Genomic DNA, 20,048 nt, shown 5'->3' with positions numbered 1-20,048 from the left:
GTATTTGATCACCTACCAACCAGTAAAAATTCCAGCTCTCACAGACCTGTTAGTTCTCCACTCATTACCTGTATTAACTGCACCTGTTTGAACTCGTTACCTGTATAAAAGACACCTGTCCACACACTCAATCAAACAGACTCCAACCTCTCTGCAATGGCCAAGACCAGAGAGTTGTGTAAGGACATCAGGGATAAAATTGTAGACCTGCACAAGGCTGGGATGGGCTACAGCACAATAGGCAAGCAGCTTGGTGAGAAGGCAACAACTGTTGGCGCAATTATTAGAAAATGGAAGAAGTTCAAGATGACGTCAATCTCCCTCGGTCTGGGGCACCATGCAAGATCTCACCTCGTGGGGCATCAATGATCATGAGGAAGGTGAGGGATCAGCCCAGAACTAGACGGCAGGACCTGGTCAATGACCTGAAGAGAGCTGGGACCACAGTCTCAAAGAAAACCATTAGTAACACACTATGCCATCATGGATTAAAATCCTGCAACGCACGCAAGTTCCCCTTGCTCAAGCCAGTGCATGTCCAGGCCCGTCTGAAGTTTGCCAATGACCATCTGGATGATCCAGAGGAGGAATGGGGGAAGGTCATGTGGTCTGAGAGCTTTTTGGTCTAAACTCCACTCGCCGTGTTTGGAGGAAGAAGAAGGATGAGTACAACCCCACGAACACCATCCCAACCGTGAAGCATGGAGGTGGAAACATTCTTAGGGGATGCTTTTCTGCAAAGGGGACAGGACGACTGCACCGTATTGAGGGGAGGATGGATGGGGCCATGTATCGCGAGATCTTGGCCAACAACCTTCTTCCCTCAGTAAGAGCACTGAAGATGGGTCGTGGCTGGGTCTTCCAGCATGACAACGACCCGAAACACACAGCCAGGGCAACTAAGGAGTGGCTCCGTAAGAAGCATCTCAAGGTCCTGGAGTGGCCTAGCCAGTCTCCAGACCTGAACCCAATAGAAAATCTTTGGAGGGAGCTGAAAGTCCGTATTGCCCAGCGACAGCCCCGAAACCTGAAGGATCTGAACAAGGTCTGTATGGAGGAGTGGGCCAAAATCCCTGCTGCAGTGTGTGCAAACCTGGTCAAGAACTAGAGGAAACGTATGATCTCTGTAACTGCAAACAAAGGTTTCTGTACCAAATTTGAAGTTCTGCTTTTCTGATGTATCAAATACTTATGTCATGCAATAAAATGCAAATGAATTACTGTGATTTTCTGGATTTTTGTTTTAGATTCCGTCACTCACAGTTGAAGTACCTATGGTACAAATTACAGACTTCTCCATGCTTTGTAAGTGGGAAAACCTGTAAAATCGGCAGTGTATCAAATACTTGTTCTCCCCACTGTATATATATATATATATATGTATATACATATACATATACATATACATATACATGTATACATATACATACATACATACATACACATACATACATACATACATACATACATACATACATACATACATACATACATACATACATACATACAGAGCAATGCATAAGTGAATACACCCATGCCAAAGTTGACTAAAAAGAGGAATAAAAAATCATATTTTGGAAATTGAACTTAATGCCTTAATTTAAAAAATTAGGAAAAATCCAACCTTTAAGGACACCAATTTTCTTTGTGAATGAATAATGTATCGTAAATAAATAAATGTTCTTCCTTAAAATACATGGTGCATAAGTGAGTACACCCCTATGTTAAATTCCCATAGAGGCAGGCAGATTTTTATTTTTAAGTATTTTTTTTTTAGGATACTATGCATCCTGATAAAGTTCCCTTGGCCTTTGGAATTAAAATAGCCCCACATCATCACATAGCCTTCACCATACCTAGAGATTGGCATGGTTTTATTTCAGTTAGCCTAAAAGCTAGTTTGATTTGCATTGAGAGATGGTCTTATGGAAAGTACCCCATGCCAATCTCTAGGTATGGTGAAGGCTATGTGATGATGTGGGGCTATTTTAATTCCAAAGGCCAAGGGAACTTTATCAGGATGCATAGTATCCTAAAGTTTGTTTAAAAAAAATTTAACATAGGGGTGTACTCACTTATGCACCATGTATTTTAAGGAAGAACATTTATTTATTTACGATACATTATTCATTCACAAAGAAAATTGGTGTCCTTAAAGGTTGGATTTTTCCTAATTTTTTAAATTAAGGCATTAAGTTCAATTTCCAAAATATGATTTTTTATTCCTCTTTTTAGTCAACTTTAGCATGGGTGTATTCACTTATGCATTGCACTGTACATGTATGTATGTATGTATATATGTGTGTGTATGTATATATATATGTGTGTATGTATGTATGTATATATATATATATATATATATATATATATATATACATACATACATACACACATATATATATACATACACACACATATATACATACATACATACATACATACATACATACATATATATATATATATATATATATATATATATTAACACACACATATACACACACACACACACATACATATATATATATATATATATATATATATATATATATATGTATATATATACACATGTATATATACACAAAATGTTTTAGCAAAAAACTATAATATATATATATATATATATCATTTTTTGCTAAAACATTTTGAAGCATGTAACAGAACATTTCTGACTGATGACACAAATAAATGACTGAATTAGTTTCAATAGAATTGGATAGAATTTAATGGAACATGGCTAAAGTAGTTCCAGGCAGGTCTTGACTGGACTATAGTTTCATATCATTCGCCAAATTATTTCAGTTATTTCAAAGGTCCTTACAGACCATAAAAGCAAAAGAACCAAAATCCACAATGACACTGACCAAGCAGTTTTTTATTTACAGACAGCATATAGGCCTACTCTCTTTCTCCCGCTCTCTCTCACCCACTAAAACACACACACAATCAGTATGGACACACTTACACAGAATCGTGTTGCCAGAGCTGCTCTGACAATTTTAGCAGTAAATTGTTAAAGTTAAATAGTTAAAAAACAACTTAAAAGCTACATGCCATTTCTAACTAGCGAGGAAATGACGGCATAAATGGTCCTTGGAGCAGATAAACTTACAATTTCACTATTAGTAGAGACGCTGGTGCCGAACACTGTTGAGAGATGCACAGACTCAGGTAATTCACACACGCTTGAAAACTCTCTCTCTCTCTCTCTTTCTCTCTAATAACTGCATTAGTCTACTATCAATGGATCAAGCCTCCGTTACTAGCTCTAAAATTACCTTTTGGAATTAGCAACGGAGGCTTGGTACTAGATATGTAAGAAGTTAGTCCTATACACGATCGCTTTAAGGACAAAACCTGACAAATGTCTTGAAATACATCATCTGAACAATGTTTTGAGGTGTGGTAACTGTAGTATAAGCGGAATAATTGACTGCAGGCTGTCAAATTATTGAAAAATAATTAGCTTATTTTTAATAATAATCCGTGTCATGGCCGCATTATCACCCCAGGTGAGGATTATTTTTTCCAATAATTAAAGCCCCTTCGTCACCAATTATTCCTTACTTGCACTACAGTAGTAAAATGACAGTGCTGTCTTGATTTCTTTTTCTTCACTTGCAAGAGTTAAACCCTCAAGCTTTGAATTTTGGTGGAAAACTACAGTTTAAGTTTCTGTGACAACAGATTTATAAACATTATCTCATCTACAAACAGTAGTGAATGATGTAGTGGAAATAATGTGAATGTGAAAAAGCATAACTGGTGCATGTTATGTTCCCAAATGCAGAGATTTTACTGTGAACCAGCCTCCCTGAGATGGGATAAACGCAGGGTTATGAGCTGCTTGCGCAAACACAGTGCAGCACTTTGCTTTGAAACATGCAGCACAATAGACAATATACTTATTTAATTAAAACACAGACTTTCATGATTTGATAAGCACATTTACCCATATTGCAAGCTCAGTTTTTGTTCGATTTACAGGTGCTTTGCCAAATCAATGGCACAAAACACAACTTTAGAGATCTGTTATTAGAAGAGTAAATATATTTTCAATTCATTATAAAACTGTGGCGGGACAGATTAGGGAGTGGCGAGTAATTCATGGACAACACTGCTCATGCTCTCTAAGATTATTATTCACATTGCCACTAATGATGTTTGACTTCGCCAGTGGGAGATCACTAAAATTAATGTTAAAGAGGTGTGTGAACTCGCAAGTATGATGTCAGGCACTGTAATTTGCTCTGGCCCCCTTCCTGTTTGCCGGAGTGATGAGATACTTAGTAGACTGTCCTCACTCAATGGCTGGTTGTCTAAGTGGTGTCCGCAAAATAATATAGAATTCATAGACAATTGGAAAAGTTGGTATTTGGTATGGTATTCATCCCTCCTGGGATGGTGCTGCTCTTCTCTCTAGTAATATGGCACATAGTCTTAGAGCTCAAGCATGAATTGGGGCTCAGGTCAGGAGGCAGACAGACTGGCTAAACCGACCGTCTGCTACCTGTCTCACGTCACTGAGGTCAGATAAATACCATCACATAGAGCCTTTTTCACCTAGATATCATCATATAGAGACTGTGTCTGTTCCCCGAATTAGGAAATACAAAAAAACTTCCAAACCCATCTAAGGGTAAAAATTTAAACGCAACAAATGTTCAACAAATAAAAAACAGATATAATACAAATGAGCAAATGATAAAGCACTTATTGTTAATGATATGATTACAGACTATAACCTAGATGTGCTGTGTTTGACAGAAACCTGGCTAAATAAGTCCACCCCACAAGATTACGGTTATAAACATGAACCTTGTCTGAAAGGCAAAGGGGAGGTGTTGCTGTAATTTATAGTAATATTTTCAGAATTACTAAGAAGTCTAGTTTCAAAAATAATAAACAGGCCACCAGGGCACCATACAGACTTTATCAAAAAATTTGCTGACTTTCAATCAGAGCTAGTACTGGCTGCAGATAAAGTCCTAATTGTTGGTGAATTAATATATAATTATGTAGATAACGAAAAAGATGCATTGGGATTGGCATTTAAAGACATTCTTAACTCTATTGGAGTTAAACAACACGTGTCAGGACCTACTCATTGTCGTAATCATACTTTAGATCAGGGGTGTCCAAACTCAGTCCTGGAGGGCCACTGTCCTGCAGAGTTTAGCTCCAACCCCAATTAAACACACCTGAACCAGATAATCAGACCTTGATTATCTGGTTCAGGTGTGTTTAATTGGGGTTGGAGCTAAACTCTGCAGGACAGTGGCCCTCCAGGACTGAGTTTGGACACCCCTGCTTTAGATCTAATATTATCACATGGAATCAATGTTGATGCCGTTGAAATTCTGCTGCAGAGCGATGACATCTCAGATCATTATCTAGTCTTGTGTAAACTTCATTTAGCCAAGGCTGCAAAGCCGACTCCGTGTTACAAATATGTTAGACCTATCACTTCTGCCACTAAAGATTGCTTTATTAATAATCTTCCTGATCAGTTTCATCATCTCAGCATCCCAGATAGCTTAGAAGAACTCGATATTGCAACAGAAACTCTCTCTTTTCCAGCACTTTAGACACAGTTGCTCCTTTGTGCTTAAAGAAGATTAAAGAAAATAGTCCAACACCGTGGTACAACGAGCACACTCAGGCACTTAAGAGAGCAGCCAGAAAAATGGAGCGCAACTGGAAGAAAACAAAACTAGAGGTATTTCGCATTTCATGCAAAGAGAGCACGATTGCATACAGAGAGGCCTTAAAACATGCTAGATCTGCTTATTTTTCAACCCTTTTAGAATAAAATAAACAAAACCCTAGGTATTTATTTGAAACAGTGGCTAATCTAATGAAAAATAAAGCTTTAAGCCCAGAAGTTTCCAAGCAGCACAGCAGTAATGACTTTATGAACTTCTTTACCAGGGACGTCACTAGGATTGGAAGACAGGGGGGGCTTAGCCCCCAGGGTATTTGTAACTTGTATTTGCAAAAACTTTGCACTCACATCTAGAGCTACACTTATGTCATGCTAATACCATTTCTTGTATTTTGCTTGTTCACTCTAGCTAGACTACAGTTTTCCATAGCAAACCAAAATATCCCATTTCCTTTACCTCAAGAAAACGTAGCTAAAGGTAAGCATCTTGGCGGCCCCTAATTTAATAACAAATTATCGTTGCGACGGAAGTGAATCAATCAAAACCAACTTTAGCTGTAAAATAACTTTATTAAAGAACCGCTATAAAGCCAAAACAATCTCTGTTACCTTAAATTATACATTTATCTCTGTAAAGCTGCTTTGAAACAATCTACATTGTTAAAAGCGCTATATAAATGAAGATGACTTGACTTGATTAAGCAGGTAATTATTTAAAAAAAAACTGTTTACTTAATCTTCCTTTCACCATTTCACCGTGTTTAACTGTGCGTTCACACCAAACGCGAATACCGCGTCAAATTCGCGTCTAGTTGGACGCTTGAACATTTTGAATCCATTCGTGCGTCCAGAGCGAAATTGACGCGCGTAAAAAGCAAAAGTTTGAAGCGAAATTGATGTGCGAATGAGGCGGATTCGCATCCACCGCGCCGCGCTAAACGCCTCATTCGCGCCGCAGGACCTCCAGACGCGCGTAAACGCGTCTTTTCATTGACATTGAACATTGAAATCACTCGCGCCAGACGCTCTATTCGCGTTTGGTGTGAACGCACCTTTGAGCGTATATCGGTGTGTGTGGGCGGGAGGGTGCATACTAGCGAGTTCAACTTCAGACCAAACTAGAGTAACGACGAGACGAGATGAATCCTCCAGTTACTTGCAGCGCTCCGGTCTACAACGCTCTGAAAGCTGCCACAGTTCACACCAATGCAACAAGACGGTGCGGTGCATGATCATCTTGATAGCACAACGAATCTTTGTACTTCTGTCCAACTTCCGACTTTTCGGCTATTTTTGTAGCTGGATATATATCATTTGTTGCGTCTAAATATGAATGAGGATATGGTTATTGATAATTCGAATTGTTATTGTTGTTCTTATTATCATTTAGGGGGGCTTAGGAATATTTTGGGGTGGCTCTAGCCCCCCTAAAATAGGCCTAACGACGTCCCTGTTCTTTACTTATAAGATTGATAATATCAGGGAGAAAATTATAACTATGCAACCGTCTACTACAGTATCGCATCAGGCAGTGCATTGTAGTCTCCCTAAGGAAAATTTTGATTCATTCATTACTATAGGAGAGGAAGAATTTTATAAACTCGTTAAATCATCTAAATCGACAACATGTATGTTAGACCCTATACCGACTAAGCTACTGAAAGAGATGCTTCCAGAGGTCATAGATCCTCTTCTTAATATCATTAATTCATCTTTGTCATTAGGACACATATCAAAAACTTTTAAGCTGGCTATGATTAAACCGCTTGTTAAAAAACACAACTTGATCCTACAGAATTAGTAAATAACAAGACGATCTCGAATCTACCTTTCCTGTCAAAGATACTAGAAAAGGCAGTATCTTCACAACTGTTCCTTTTTAGAAAGAAATTATATCTGCAAGGATTTTTCAATCAGGATTTAGACCGTACCATAGTAATGAGACAGCTCTCATTAGAGTCACAAATGATTTCTCTTATCTTTCGATCGTGGTTGTATCTCTCTATCAGTGTTCCTCGATCTTAGTGCTGCATTTGACACTATCGACCACAAAGTTATTTTATTATAGACTTGAAAATTATGTTGGCATTAGTGGAATTGCATTAGCATGGTTTAAATCATACTTATCTGACCATTATCAGTTTGTAGCAGTAAATGAAGAGATGTCTTATCGATCAAATTTCAGTATGGTGTACCACAAGGCTCAGTACTACGACCGTTTCTGTTCACTCTGTACATGCTACCCTTGGGAGATATCATTAGGAAGCATGGCATTAGTTTTCACTTTTATGCTGATGATACACATATTTCACATATGCTCTATATTTCTTCACACCCTGACAAAACTTACCAATTCACAAAATTAACGGAATGCATAGCTCAGGGGTTTTCAAAGTGGGGGCCGCCAGGGGGGCCGCAGCAAGTTGGAAAAAAAAAAGCGGAAAAAAAAGTTTAAAAAAATGTATATTTATATTAAATATTTGCTAATATGAGTATTGTTATGAAATAACATTATAATAATTTGTTGCATAGCCTTTCTGAACATTATACTTTTAATGTTAATCTTTTAGAGATTAACTGATTAATCGGCTAGTGACAAGAATTGGCCGATTTTCACGTGATTTTCAGTCTGATATATGCTGATTCAAATGCACTCGGGCGCCGCATGAATAACATCGCGCAACATCAGCATCACACATGCACACAGAACACACATGTAGGAAACCTTTGTGAATTACGGCCGTTTCAGACCGCGAGCGTCGCGTGAGCAGCGCAAATTTTTTCCGCCGTGCATGTTCAGTGAGTGTATTCACACCGCGAGCAGGAGCAGCGCGTGAGCGTCAAGCAGGAGCGTCGCATGAACAGTAGTGAAGCGGAGGGTTTCGGCGCCGAGTCTATTTTTGCTGCGCTGCTCACGCTCAATTAAAGTGAAGGCACACTTTTGATGGACAAAATAAATATGATTTCACACAAAAAGTACTACCTAAAATGCACATAATTTGCATGTATAGTGTGTTTGAACAAGAACTGGAGTAGGATTTTTGTCTTAAGACAAAAATATTTATAGAAAATGTATCCATTTAAACTTGTTTTTATTAATCAGTTTGGGTAAAAGTGGTGTTTTATTATATATATATATATATATAAAATATTTGTGTGTGCTGTAAAGTGGTTAGAAAAAATTAAATCAGAATCGGCTAAAATCTGTATCGGCAGGTCAAACTCAATGAAAATCGGAATCTGCCTTGAAAATTGTAATCGGTGCATCTCTATAATCTTTCTGATATCAAACACCATCACATAATCTGATCATCTGATGTACACCTAGATGTTTTATTTATTTATTTCTACACGTGCTGTAGTATTGTCGATGGGTTCAATAACACATCCTGCAAAAGGGGGGCCTTGGCCAGAACCTAGTGGTATTTGGGGGGCCTTGGCATGGAAAAGTTTGGGAACCCCTGGCATAGCTGATATAAAAAACTGGATGACTAGCAATTTCCTACTACTTAATTCTGAAAAAAACAGAGTTTCTATTTATTGGACAAAAAAACTTCCTCACGTAATAACCTAGAATACTGTCTAACATTTGATGGCTGCTCTGTCAAGTCCTCGTTGTCGGTTAGGAACCTGGGTATGCTCTTTGATACCAATCTTTCATTTGAAAGTCACGTGTCTAGTATCTGTAAAACCGCATTTTTTCATCTTAAAAATATATCAAATATATCATATGCTGTCAAATGAAAAATGCAGAACAATTAGTTCATGCGTTCATGACATCAAGGCTAGATTATAGTAATGCCATTATGGGTGGTTGCCCTGCACGCTTAATAAACAAACTACAGCTGGTCCAAAATGCAGCAGCAAGAGTTCTTACCAGAACTAGGAAGTATGACCATATTAGCCCGGTTCTGTCAACACTGCATTGGCTACCTATTAAACAACATATACATTTTAAAATATTGTTGATTACTTACAAAGCACTAAATGGTTTAGCTTCCCAGTACTTGAGCAAGCTCTTAACGCATTATAGTCTGTCAAGTCTATTGCGATCTCAAAATTCCGGCCAGTTGATAATACCTAGAATATCAAAATAAACTGCTGGCAGTAGATCTTTTTCCTATTTAGCACCAAAACTTTGGAACAATCTTCCTAACATTGTCCGGGAACTTTGAATGCACAGAGATACCGTGACAAGATCCTGAGGCCCATTGTTGTGCCATTCATCCACGACCATCACCTCATGTTGCAGCATAATGCACAGCCCCATGTTACAAGGATCTGTACGCAATTCTGTAGACTTTGACTAAAAACATCTCTCTGACCTAGCATAGACATAACACATAGACTTTTATAATTCAATGTTAGGCTGCATAGATTAGGTCAGCCGGAACCAGGAACACTTCCCATAAATCCTGATGTACTCGTTACATCATAAGAAGAATGGCGTCTACTCTAATATTAGTCTCTCTGTTTATCCCGAGGTTTACCACAGTCCGCCGGATCCAGGCTGTATCCAGATCTGATGAAGGACCTGTGCCTGGACGCGACGACAGCGCAGTCCTGAAATGTCAACTAGTCTCTCCCCTGTGAAGGCCTTCCTCCCCTCCCTTTACCTCTCTACAGATAAAGCGTTGTCGGGATAATTCGGATAATTAATAAAAAAGCAAGAAAAATTCTGTATTATAAATTTTAACGGTTAACAGGCCAGCCAAGTAGTATGCTGAGGGTTGATTTGTAAGGAAGGACTACACGCCTGCGCACATATATTCAAACGCACATAACTATAGACTGAACTCGTAATGTGCATGTGCACGCCATCGGCATTCTCACTGGTTCACATTTTTGAAGTTTGCACAGAAATAACTTCTTGTGTTAGCGGCCCCTAAGTTAATAACTAATGATCGTTGCGACGGAAGTGAATCAGTCAAACTAACTTTAGCTGGACAATAACTTTATTCTAGAGCTGCTATAAAGCCAAAACAATCTCTGCTACTTTAATTTCCTATTATCAATGTAAAGCTGCTTTGGAACAATTTACATTGTTAAAAGCGCTATATAAATGAAGATAACTTGACTTGACAATTCCTGGAAGCTGAAAACATCCCAGTTCTTGCATGGCCAGCATACTCACTGGACATGTCACCCATTGAGCATGTTTGGGATGCTCTGGATTGGCGTATACGACAGTGTGTTCCAGGTCCTGCCAATATCCAGCAACTTCGCACAGCCATTGAAGAGGAGTGGACCAACATTCCACAGGCCACAATCAACAACCTGATCAACTCTATGCGAAGGAGATGTGATGCACTGCGTGAGGCAAATGTTGGTCACACCAAATCCTGACTGGTTTTCGGTGTCGAACCAGGAAATATGACCATACTAGCTCAGTTCTCTCAACACTGCATTGGCTCTGTAACAATATTAGCTCAAAGGGGAAATATTAATAATAATTCATAGTTACCAATTATGATTAATTATTAATATTTGGGTCAGTTAATTAGATTAACTTTGAGGTAAGCTAACTTAATATTACAATTAATTAATCAGTTCCAACGAACTCCTTGATTATTAATTTATTCTTAGAACAATGTATCTTTCATGGTCACTGAAAAATAATTATTCCTTAGCTTGTACAGCACTTAGAGCATGTAACAAGATCAAGATCGTAAAAGGGACTTTGTATGCAAACAGAGAATCAGAAACCAAATGCATAATTGTGCACAAGTTTTATTAACTAAATCACAAACATGACTAAACTAAACAAACAAACAAACATACATACATACATTCATCCATACATGCATAGGTAAAGGGGGTGAGTGATGTGGAACCGGAAGCAGGAAATAGAACTATGGAAAAGATCTATTTAACATTGAGAAGAACCATAAGCTTATCATTTTCAGAGCACCTCATTAAATTGATACTTCCATAGTCAATTCTTGAAGTGGTTGAAGATTGGGTTCGTTTATGGGTCCGTGAGTGTCAAATGTCACTGTATAAGTTGCAATCGTTTCTTCTCCGCTGGATGGAGAAGATATGCTGGACTTTCGTGGTTAGTTCGACACTGTTCTCATGGCTGAAGTGCAGATTGTGGCCTGCCAGCCCTGGGCCGGAGAGGACACGCAGAGCAAATGGTGGGAGTTGTGATGGACTTCTTGTGCATTGAATGAAGATGTTGAACTCCTGAGGTTGTCCTTGATGCTGTTGTGGTGGAGAGAGAGTCCTCTCTCTCCGGATGAGCACATGGCTGTTGTGAGTCGAGGCCTGCTGGGCCCAGGGCGCTGAGAAGCGCTGAGAGAGGAGGCAGGGCTAACGGAACGGACTTTTAAAGCTTAACAAAAGGCACACCTTGCAGGCGGTCTTAAACCAATCAGAAAGGGGGAATTTCTGGCGGGAGTTTCCTTTGTGTGAAAGATTTACGACGCTGTCTCAAGTACTCTTTTCTGTTCATTAATACTCAGATAGATATAACAAATCCGCACTGCATTCTAAGAGAAGGTGATGTACATCAAAGCGTGAGTCATCAAATGAGGATTAATTAGATAGGAGACATGATACAGGTAAGGTTACATTGACCGTTGGTTGTATAATAAAATACATACCATGATGTATACATAATAGGACACAAAACATCACAATCATTCACACAGTTTCTGGGATGCACGTTCATTTCTAGATCAGTTCGTTTCTGATTAATGCAGCGAAGTCTGCATGGAAGATTGTTTCTCTCTTCCCATAGTCTCTCTCTTGCACATGCGGCCAAATTCTTTTGGATCGTAAAACTCTCTGTGTTTCCTGTAACAAGACACCGTCCTGCCAGTGCGTAAGCTTCACTTGTGATGTTAGTTTTTGGTGAAAGTTTCACAGTGAGTTTGCTGGATTATTCATTAAATAAATTAATTGTGTTTGTCCGATTGGTCCAGACGCTACAGCTCCCTATTAAACATCGTAGACATTTTAAAATCTTGCTAATTACTAACAAGAAATAAATGGTTTAGCGTAGTCAGCCGGATTCGGGTCGTATCCAGATCAGATGAAGGACCTGCGCTTAGACACGACCACAACGCAGCTCTGAAGTGTCAGCAGAGACCGTGTCAACTACACTATCCCTTACGAAGGACTCATAGACACTCTGTACAGATGTACAGATGAAAACATATAAAAATGATTCCCATTCACATGGATCTGCGAAAACGACTTAAAACGCTGTATTATGCATGCCAGACAATTGGCAAGGTCACTTTGTTAAGAAAGACTACGTGCACAGACATGCATTCAAACACGCATGCCTATAGACTAAACACATACTACGCATGTGCATGCTGTCACAGATTCACATTTTTGAAGTTTACATGGAGATGATAACAGTATTGCTTTCAAAACTCATTTTCAAAAACTTGCACTTTGAAACCTACTTCAAACTTTGTGTTCTCAGGCCACCAAAATGCCGTTGTCGTGTAAATAAACGGCCAGAATGCACAAAGTTTTCTGTTTTCAGTTGAAAATGATGTCATGTAAGTTAATAACTCAAGATATTTACAATGGAAATTAAACAACCAAACCATTAAGCTAGACAATGACTTTCTCCTAAAGCTGCTGTACAGCCAAAAAAATATTTGTTGCATTAATTTCCTATTATCACTGTAAAGCTGCTTTGAAAAAATCTGTATTGTAAAAAGCGCAATATAAATAAAAGTGACTTTACTATTTGCAATGCTATGAAAAGCATAGATACCCATCATCCCCTTATACACAAGTGTCATTATTTGAAAAATTCCAGTCACTCACCAGATTGAGTCTTTGTCAGCTACAGCAATGCAGGGGTTAAATGGATGAAACTTCACCACTGATGGCACTCCTGGGTTTCTATTAATGAAGATCTGATCATCTAACCGTGTCACTCCTAAAAACAAGAAGGATGGGTTAGTATTTTGATTATTATTAGAACATTTTTAATTAGTGAAATATTGAGCTTTACTAATAACCAAAGCAGTGTTTTGGTTTCTGAGGAAAGTGAATAAGGGTACTACAGTGTGAAGCTTACAGATTAGAAAAAAAAAAAAAAAAATGCATGAAGGAAACTCAGAGGGAATTGAGGATTTCATTCAGTTCCTTCAGCTAGACTGAATGAGGGCAGCCCCACTCTTGGTTTCAAAGGGGAGGATGACGGAGAGTGTGATGAAAGGAGAAAGACACACGAGCGTGAGCCGGATCCTCCGCTCTGACGCAATCAGTCCTGCTTACTTGTGCGTGTGTTCCGGCATTGACGTAAGCACATTAGCTATTCAGTTTGAGACTCTGCTGACTTAAGACAGGGAGCCAAGCACATTGCTTTCTTTTAAGCTTGAGGCTTTCACACAGAAAAACTACATCAAACAACTGTTCACCCAGTTCCACTTGTGAATTCCACATCATTATTACCCCTGAAGCATCTAATGTATAGACAGTCAGGGCATCTCTTCTAGAGGTTTACTATAGACTTAAGTCAAATGACATTAGCAACTGGAAGTTTGAGCTTTCAGGTTGTCTTTCAAACATTTATTCGGTATCTCACTAACAGAATAACCTCGGGCATGACCAATCCTGGAAGTACCAATAACACCATGGGCCCTATCTTGCACCCAGCGCAATTGACTTTGTACACCGACACGTCTCATTCCTATTTTGCACCTGACACACAGCGGACATTTCCCTCGACAGATGCACGTCGGTAAATTAGGGAATTAACTGGCGGTTCAGCGAAAAGAGGCGGCGTGTTCCGGCGCAAACGTTCCCTGGTGCTATTTTGCAGTTCCAGAAAACAATTCCGCCACAGACCAGGAAAAACCTAGTCTAAAGTCAGTGGCGCGTTCAGATGCTATTTTAAGGGCGCATGCTAGGCCATAATGTAGCGTATTGCACTATACTTTGCTTCTCTCATCTACACACAGACGCAGCAGTTGCCATTTTTGCAAACCATACATAATTACAAGGAAAAATATTCCACATGAGGGAAATCATTGTGGTGTGTCCATGAAGATGTGAAAAATAGGCATAAATCTAGCTTACACATTTACCAAAATTATTATACGCCTATTTAACCAAAGCTAATTTGGGTGGGTTTCTCCCATCACCATACAATGTCACTTTTCTGTCTTTTACGGCCCTGACGAGAACGTCGGTCTCATCGGCTGTGAACCGCTCCTGGCGTGCGCCTGGCAAATCCGCCGTTATAATAGCAATCCGCCATGGAACAAACGCGCCTGCTCTTAAAGGGTATGTGAGATGATGCTCTGATTGGTTTATTTCACGTTATGCCCATACCACACCTATGAGTAATGTAGCTAATTCAGACCAAACCCATTTTAGATTTGCATCAGGCGCAAGAGTTATTTATCCCGCCGGTATAATAGCAACAGCGCCCGAGATCTGCCCACAAACTTGCATTTCGTGTTTGATACTTGCGTTTCATATCGTTAAAATAGGGCCCCATGTCTGTAAGTCGACAGATCAATCATGACAGTGATGCAGGAGTCCTGCCTCCCTAATATGCATAACAGTCCCTACCTCATTCTCTTCCCTATGAAGATCTTTGGAAGCTATTCTTCAGCATGTTTTTCAAAAGAAGCTTAACTGTTATTAGACAAGCCGCCAAAGTACTTTGACAAATGCTGCTGTTTTTGATAGTGGGCATATTCACTGTCACTGTGAATATTATTTGTGCTAGGGATACCTAGATATTCAAAATGCTATGGATAATTCTCTTTCTAACAGTTATTTTATGGTGACTGCTAGTTCTGTAAGCAGTGGAGCAAGGGGGAAAAGAAGCCTTGCATTCATTGTTTTCACATCTAGGAAGTGTTGAACAAAGAGTCCTGTTCAGGTGGAGCTTGACCAACTTGAAATGTGGTCAAGCAGAAAAACTCTCAATTGATTGGCCGCCACAGCCGGTGGGGGCCAGGGAATGGACAGAGATTTGTATGATGGTAAAAGACTGCCGTCATATGCCCCGGTCATTAAACAGCTCATTCCAGCGCGTGTTTTAAAAAAACATGGTTTCATCTGCCTTAGCTTCACTGCCAGGACGCACTGAGCAGCCTTAGTTTTTCAGAAGATCTAAAGTTCCTCTGGCCTGGCAGTGAGGGTTCTTAATGCCACCTCTCTTATCACCTTCCTTCTATCCAAAATCAGCCAGGGTTATTGTCTGCAGTTTGCTTTAAAACTACCACTTTTCAACAGTGTAATGTCCACAGCACAGAAGATATTAGCTCAGGATCTAGAGGAAGAAATAGCCTATTTCCTGGTATTTTCTGTCCCATTCAGGATTTACAGAACACATACCTCAGAAAGTACAAGAGGTTAAACTAAAAAAAAAGAAAAAAAGTGAGAGTTTAAACTCAAGTGTTACAGGTTTGGCTCAGAGGGTAAACAAAATGATCCAGAGTGAAAGAGCAGATTTAACACGCTCTCTCATGCAGATGTGTTATGTTTTCTGCAGGAACTTTTAAATAAGGGCAGAGCCTTTTCTACTGTTTATCTTGCCGTGATTTCTGTTTGCCATGTGGGGATTGACAATGACATTATTTATTAAGTTTTCATAATTATTTTCTCTGTCCTGTTCACATATTGTGTTGCTATGTGAACAGAATGAAAGAGTACAATCAGTTATTTGTCTCATAGGCTGATTCTCAAAAGAGTAAACCTATATAACCTCAACACTTGTCCCATCTGGTAGTGGAAGCTATTATATTCAGTTAAAATAGCATGGGTCTTTATCCCCCAGAAGGGCTGCAGGCTCATTCTACCAGAGTTTTGGCTAACTGATGGGCATTATTTAAGGGTGTTTCAGTTTAGCAATTTTTAGTGGGGCAGCGAGATGGGCTTCGCCTCACACTTATGTGTTATGCTGTGATGTATATTAGGGAGGCAGTACTCTTGCACCACAGTAGTGATTGGTCTGACAACTGACAGACAAGGTTTTATTGGTGCTTCCAGGATTGGTCACGCTCAAGGCGATTAGCGAGATACCTCACTCGTTATCAGAGACCCGGGTTTAATAACCTAAAGATTTACACAGCTGAGGCTGTGAGGCTGCTCTGAGGTTGTTCCAAATTCTGTGTATACGTAATAATGCTGCATACAATTCGTTGTCCAAGTTGTTCTCCACCTCAGGCCCTAGTGTAAGTGGCTCTTGATGCTGCTTTGGTTAGGCGTAAATGAAATGCAGCATCAGTGCAGCTTTAAACTTGTCGTTTTCATAAGAGCATATATTTTAGTTTCATATTTGTATTTAGAATTTTCTAAAGTCTATATTCAAATTATTTCTGTATTCATATTTCCATATTTAAAACAAATTTTATAAGATTATTTCCGCAATTAATGTTGAACATTATTTCAGCAAAAGTAATTCCCTTGTGCGCCTGTTTAAATGCATTTTCAAGGAATATATGCTGCTTTATGGTGCCTTTGCAGTGTAACAAACTTTTTTTATTTGAAACATTTTGTGAAATATCAAGTAACTAAATATATAAATGAATGATAATGCAAGTAGTCTTTGCTGTCAGTATATAACAAATTCTGGAGTTCTACCTCTCTGAGTGATGTGTTGGCTTTGTCGGCGTACACGAGCGTTACGTAAGAATCTCCACTCCCTCTCCTTACGAACCTGACTCTCCAAATCATGCTCTTCTGGAATCTGAAAGAGAGATAAATCAATTCAATTTTCAAATAATGAAGCACCAAAAGGGTCACCTTGTTTAAAACCATAAACACATATAATTACAGACATGAACCTGGTTTTGACAGTTGTGAGTACAGAAACTAAGTAATTGTGTAAGAAAACACTCAAGACTAACAGTATCATCTCTCTAAAAAAGTGATCTCTACTGTGATCTCTCACACTCTCTTTATAGTTTCACACCAGTAATGACTTTAAGAATTTCTTTACTAACAAGATTGATACTATAAGAGAGAAAATTGTAACCATGCAACCATCTGCTACAGTATTGCATCAGACAGTGCTATAAAGAGCCCCTGATGAACAATTACATTTATTATTTGCTATAGGGAAAGAAGAATGGTCTAAACTTGTTAAATCCTGAAAATCAACAATATGTACAGTATGTTAGACCCTATACAGACTAAGCTACTGAAGAGATGCTTCCAGAAGTCAAAGATCTTCTTCTTAATTCATCATTGTCATAAGGATATGCAAACATTTCTAGCTGGCTGTAATTAAGCCACTTATTAAAAAAAAAACACAACTTGATCCTAAATAATTAGTTCACTACAGACCGATCTCCAATCTCCAATCTCGCCTTTCTTTCAAAAATACTAGAAAATGTATGTTCACAGCTATGTTCCTTTTTAGAAAAAATTGTATCTGCAAGGATTTCCAGTCATGATTTAGACTATAACATAGTACTGAGACTGCTCTCATTAGAGTTACATCCATCTTCTTCCGCTTATCTGGGGCCGGGTCGTGGGGGCAGCAGTCTAAGCAGAGATGCCCTGACTTCCCTCTCCCTAGACACTTCCTCCAGCATTTCTGGGAAGGCGTCCAGGAGGCATCCGGAACAGATGCCAGAACACCTCAGCTGGCTCCTCTCGATGTGGAGGAGCAGCGGCTCTACTCTGAGCTCCTCCCGAGTGACCGAGCTCCTCACCCTATCTCTAAGGGAGCGCCCAGCCACCCTGCGGAGAAAGGTCATTTCGGCCGCCTGTATCCGGGATCTTGTACTTTCAGTCATGACCCACAGCTCATGACCATAAATTACTTTATTCATTTGATTGTGATTGCATCTCTCTATTAGTGTTACTGGACCTTAGTGCTGCATTTGATACCATCGACCACAGCATTCTTCTGAATAGACAAAAATTACGTTGACATTAGCGGACTTGCACTGCCATGGCTCAAATCGTATTCATCTGACTGTCACCAATTTGTAGCAGTAAATGAAGAGGTATATTATTGATCACAAGTTTAATATGGAATACCGCAAGGCTCAGTACTAGGACCATTGCTTTTCACCCTGTAAATTAGGAAACATGGTGTTAGTTTTCATTCTGATACATACATAAAAAATTAAAAATCAGTTATACAAATTTAATACAACATTCAGTCCATTTCTCTTATCATTAATTGTTCAATTATAAATTAAGATTGTGAGTTTATGCCTCGCTTAAGTTTAATGAAATATAAACACTATTAGCTTGTATAATACAGAAATTTTATTATAATAGTAATAATAATATTATGGTGATGATTGTGACGCTTATCTTCATAATGACCTAGAATACTTTCAAACTCTTGATGGATGTGTCTTCGTCATAAGTAAGGAACCTGGGTGTGCTTTTTGATACCAAACTTTCATTTGAAAAAATATCTGTAAATGACTAAATATGCTCTCAACGTCAAATGCAGAAAAGTTAATTCTTGCATTCATCACCTCAAGGCTAGATTATTGTAATACTTTACAATTGCCCTGCAGGCTTTAAAGAAAAAAATCCAGCTAGTCCAAAATGCAACCGCTAGAGTTCTTACTAGAACCAGGAAGTGTGACCATATTAGCCAGGTTCTGTCAACACTGCATTGGCTCCCTATTAAACACTATATACATTTTAAAGTCTTGCTGATTACTCATAAAGCCCCGAATAGTTTAGCTCCACAGTACTTGAACAAGCTCCTATCACTTTATAGTCCTTCACGTCCACTGCAGTCTCAAAATCCTGGTCAGTTGATAATACATAGAATATCAAAATCGACTGTGGGTCCCTTTCCTCAAAGACTTTGGGAGGCAGACACACTCTTTCAGTTTAAATCTAGATTAAAGACCCATCTCTTTAACCTAGCAAACACATAACACACTATCACATTTCTATAATTCAAAATCCCTAAAAGGATTGTTAGGCTGCATTGTTAGGTCAACTGGAACCAGGAACACTTCCCATAACATCCAATGTACTTGTTTCATCAAAATAGAAATGGCATCTAGGCTAATATTTGTCTGTCAGTCTCATTCTTATCCCAAGGTTACCAAAGTCAGCTGGATCCGGTTTGTATCCAGACCAGATTGTAAACCTGCACCTAGAGATGACCACAATGTAGCACTGGATGTCAGCGGAGACCACAACAACTAGACGAGCCCTACAGACAGATCCCCAGTGAAGACCTTGTCAACTTGACAGCCATCAGTATAGATCCTCAGCAAAGACCACAAGAACCAGACCCTTCAGACCAGACCAGACCAGACCAGACCAGACCCCTCTGAACAGACCCTTAAGGCCAGCTACATCTCCCCCTCCCTCCATATGCCAGTGTGATGTAATGTGATCTTCAAGCAGAAGGAATCATAAATCACACGATGCTTGTTCATTTGGACAGAGGAGAACTGGTCCCCCG

The 20,048-nt window shown here is 39.2% G+C and overlaps 1 protein-coding gene across 4 annotated transcripts in view; it reads right to left on the bottom strand.

Annotated features, from left to right (window-relative positions):
- rptor (regulatory associated protein of MTOR, complex 1) overlaps nucleotides 1-20,048 on the bottom strand; it is a 332,162-nt gene that overhangs the window by 41,000 nt on the left and 271,114 nt on the right. For all 4 annotated transcript variants that reach the window (XM_084426710.1, XM_084426712.1, XM_084426711.1 and 1 more), the window contains exons 26-27: nucleotides 17,237-17,342; nucleotides 13,457-13,571 (exon numbers count right to left, since the gene is read on the bottom strand). In XM_084426710.1, the coding sequence (XP_084282836.1) occupies nucleotides 13,457-13,571; nucleotides 17,237-17,342 (221 nt within the window). The remainder of the gene's footprint in view (nucleotides 1-13,456; nucleotides 13,572-17,236; nucleotides 17,343-20,048) is intronic.

This window comes from Rutilus rutilus (assembly GCF_951802725.1).
Source record: "Rutilus rutilus genome assembly, chromosome: 12".
Taxonomy (NCBI): Eukaryota; Metazoa; Chordata; class Actinopteri; order Cypriniformes; family Leuciscidae; genus Rutilus; species Rutilus rutilus.
This window is presented reverse-complemented; position numbering and strand designations above follow the sequence as displayed.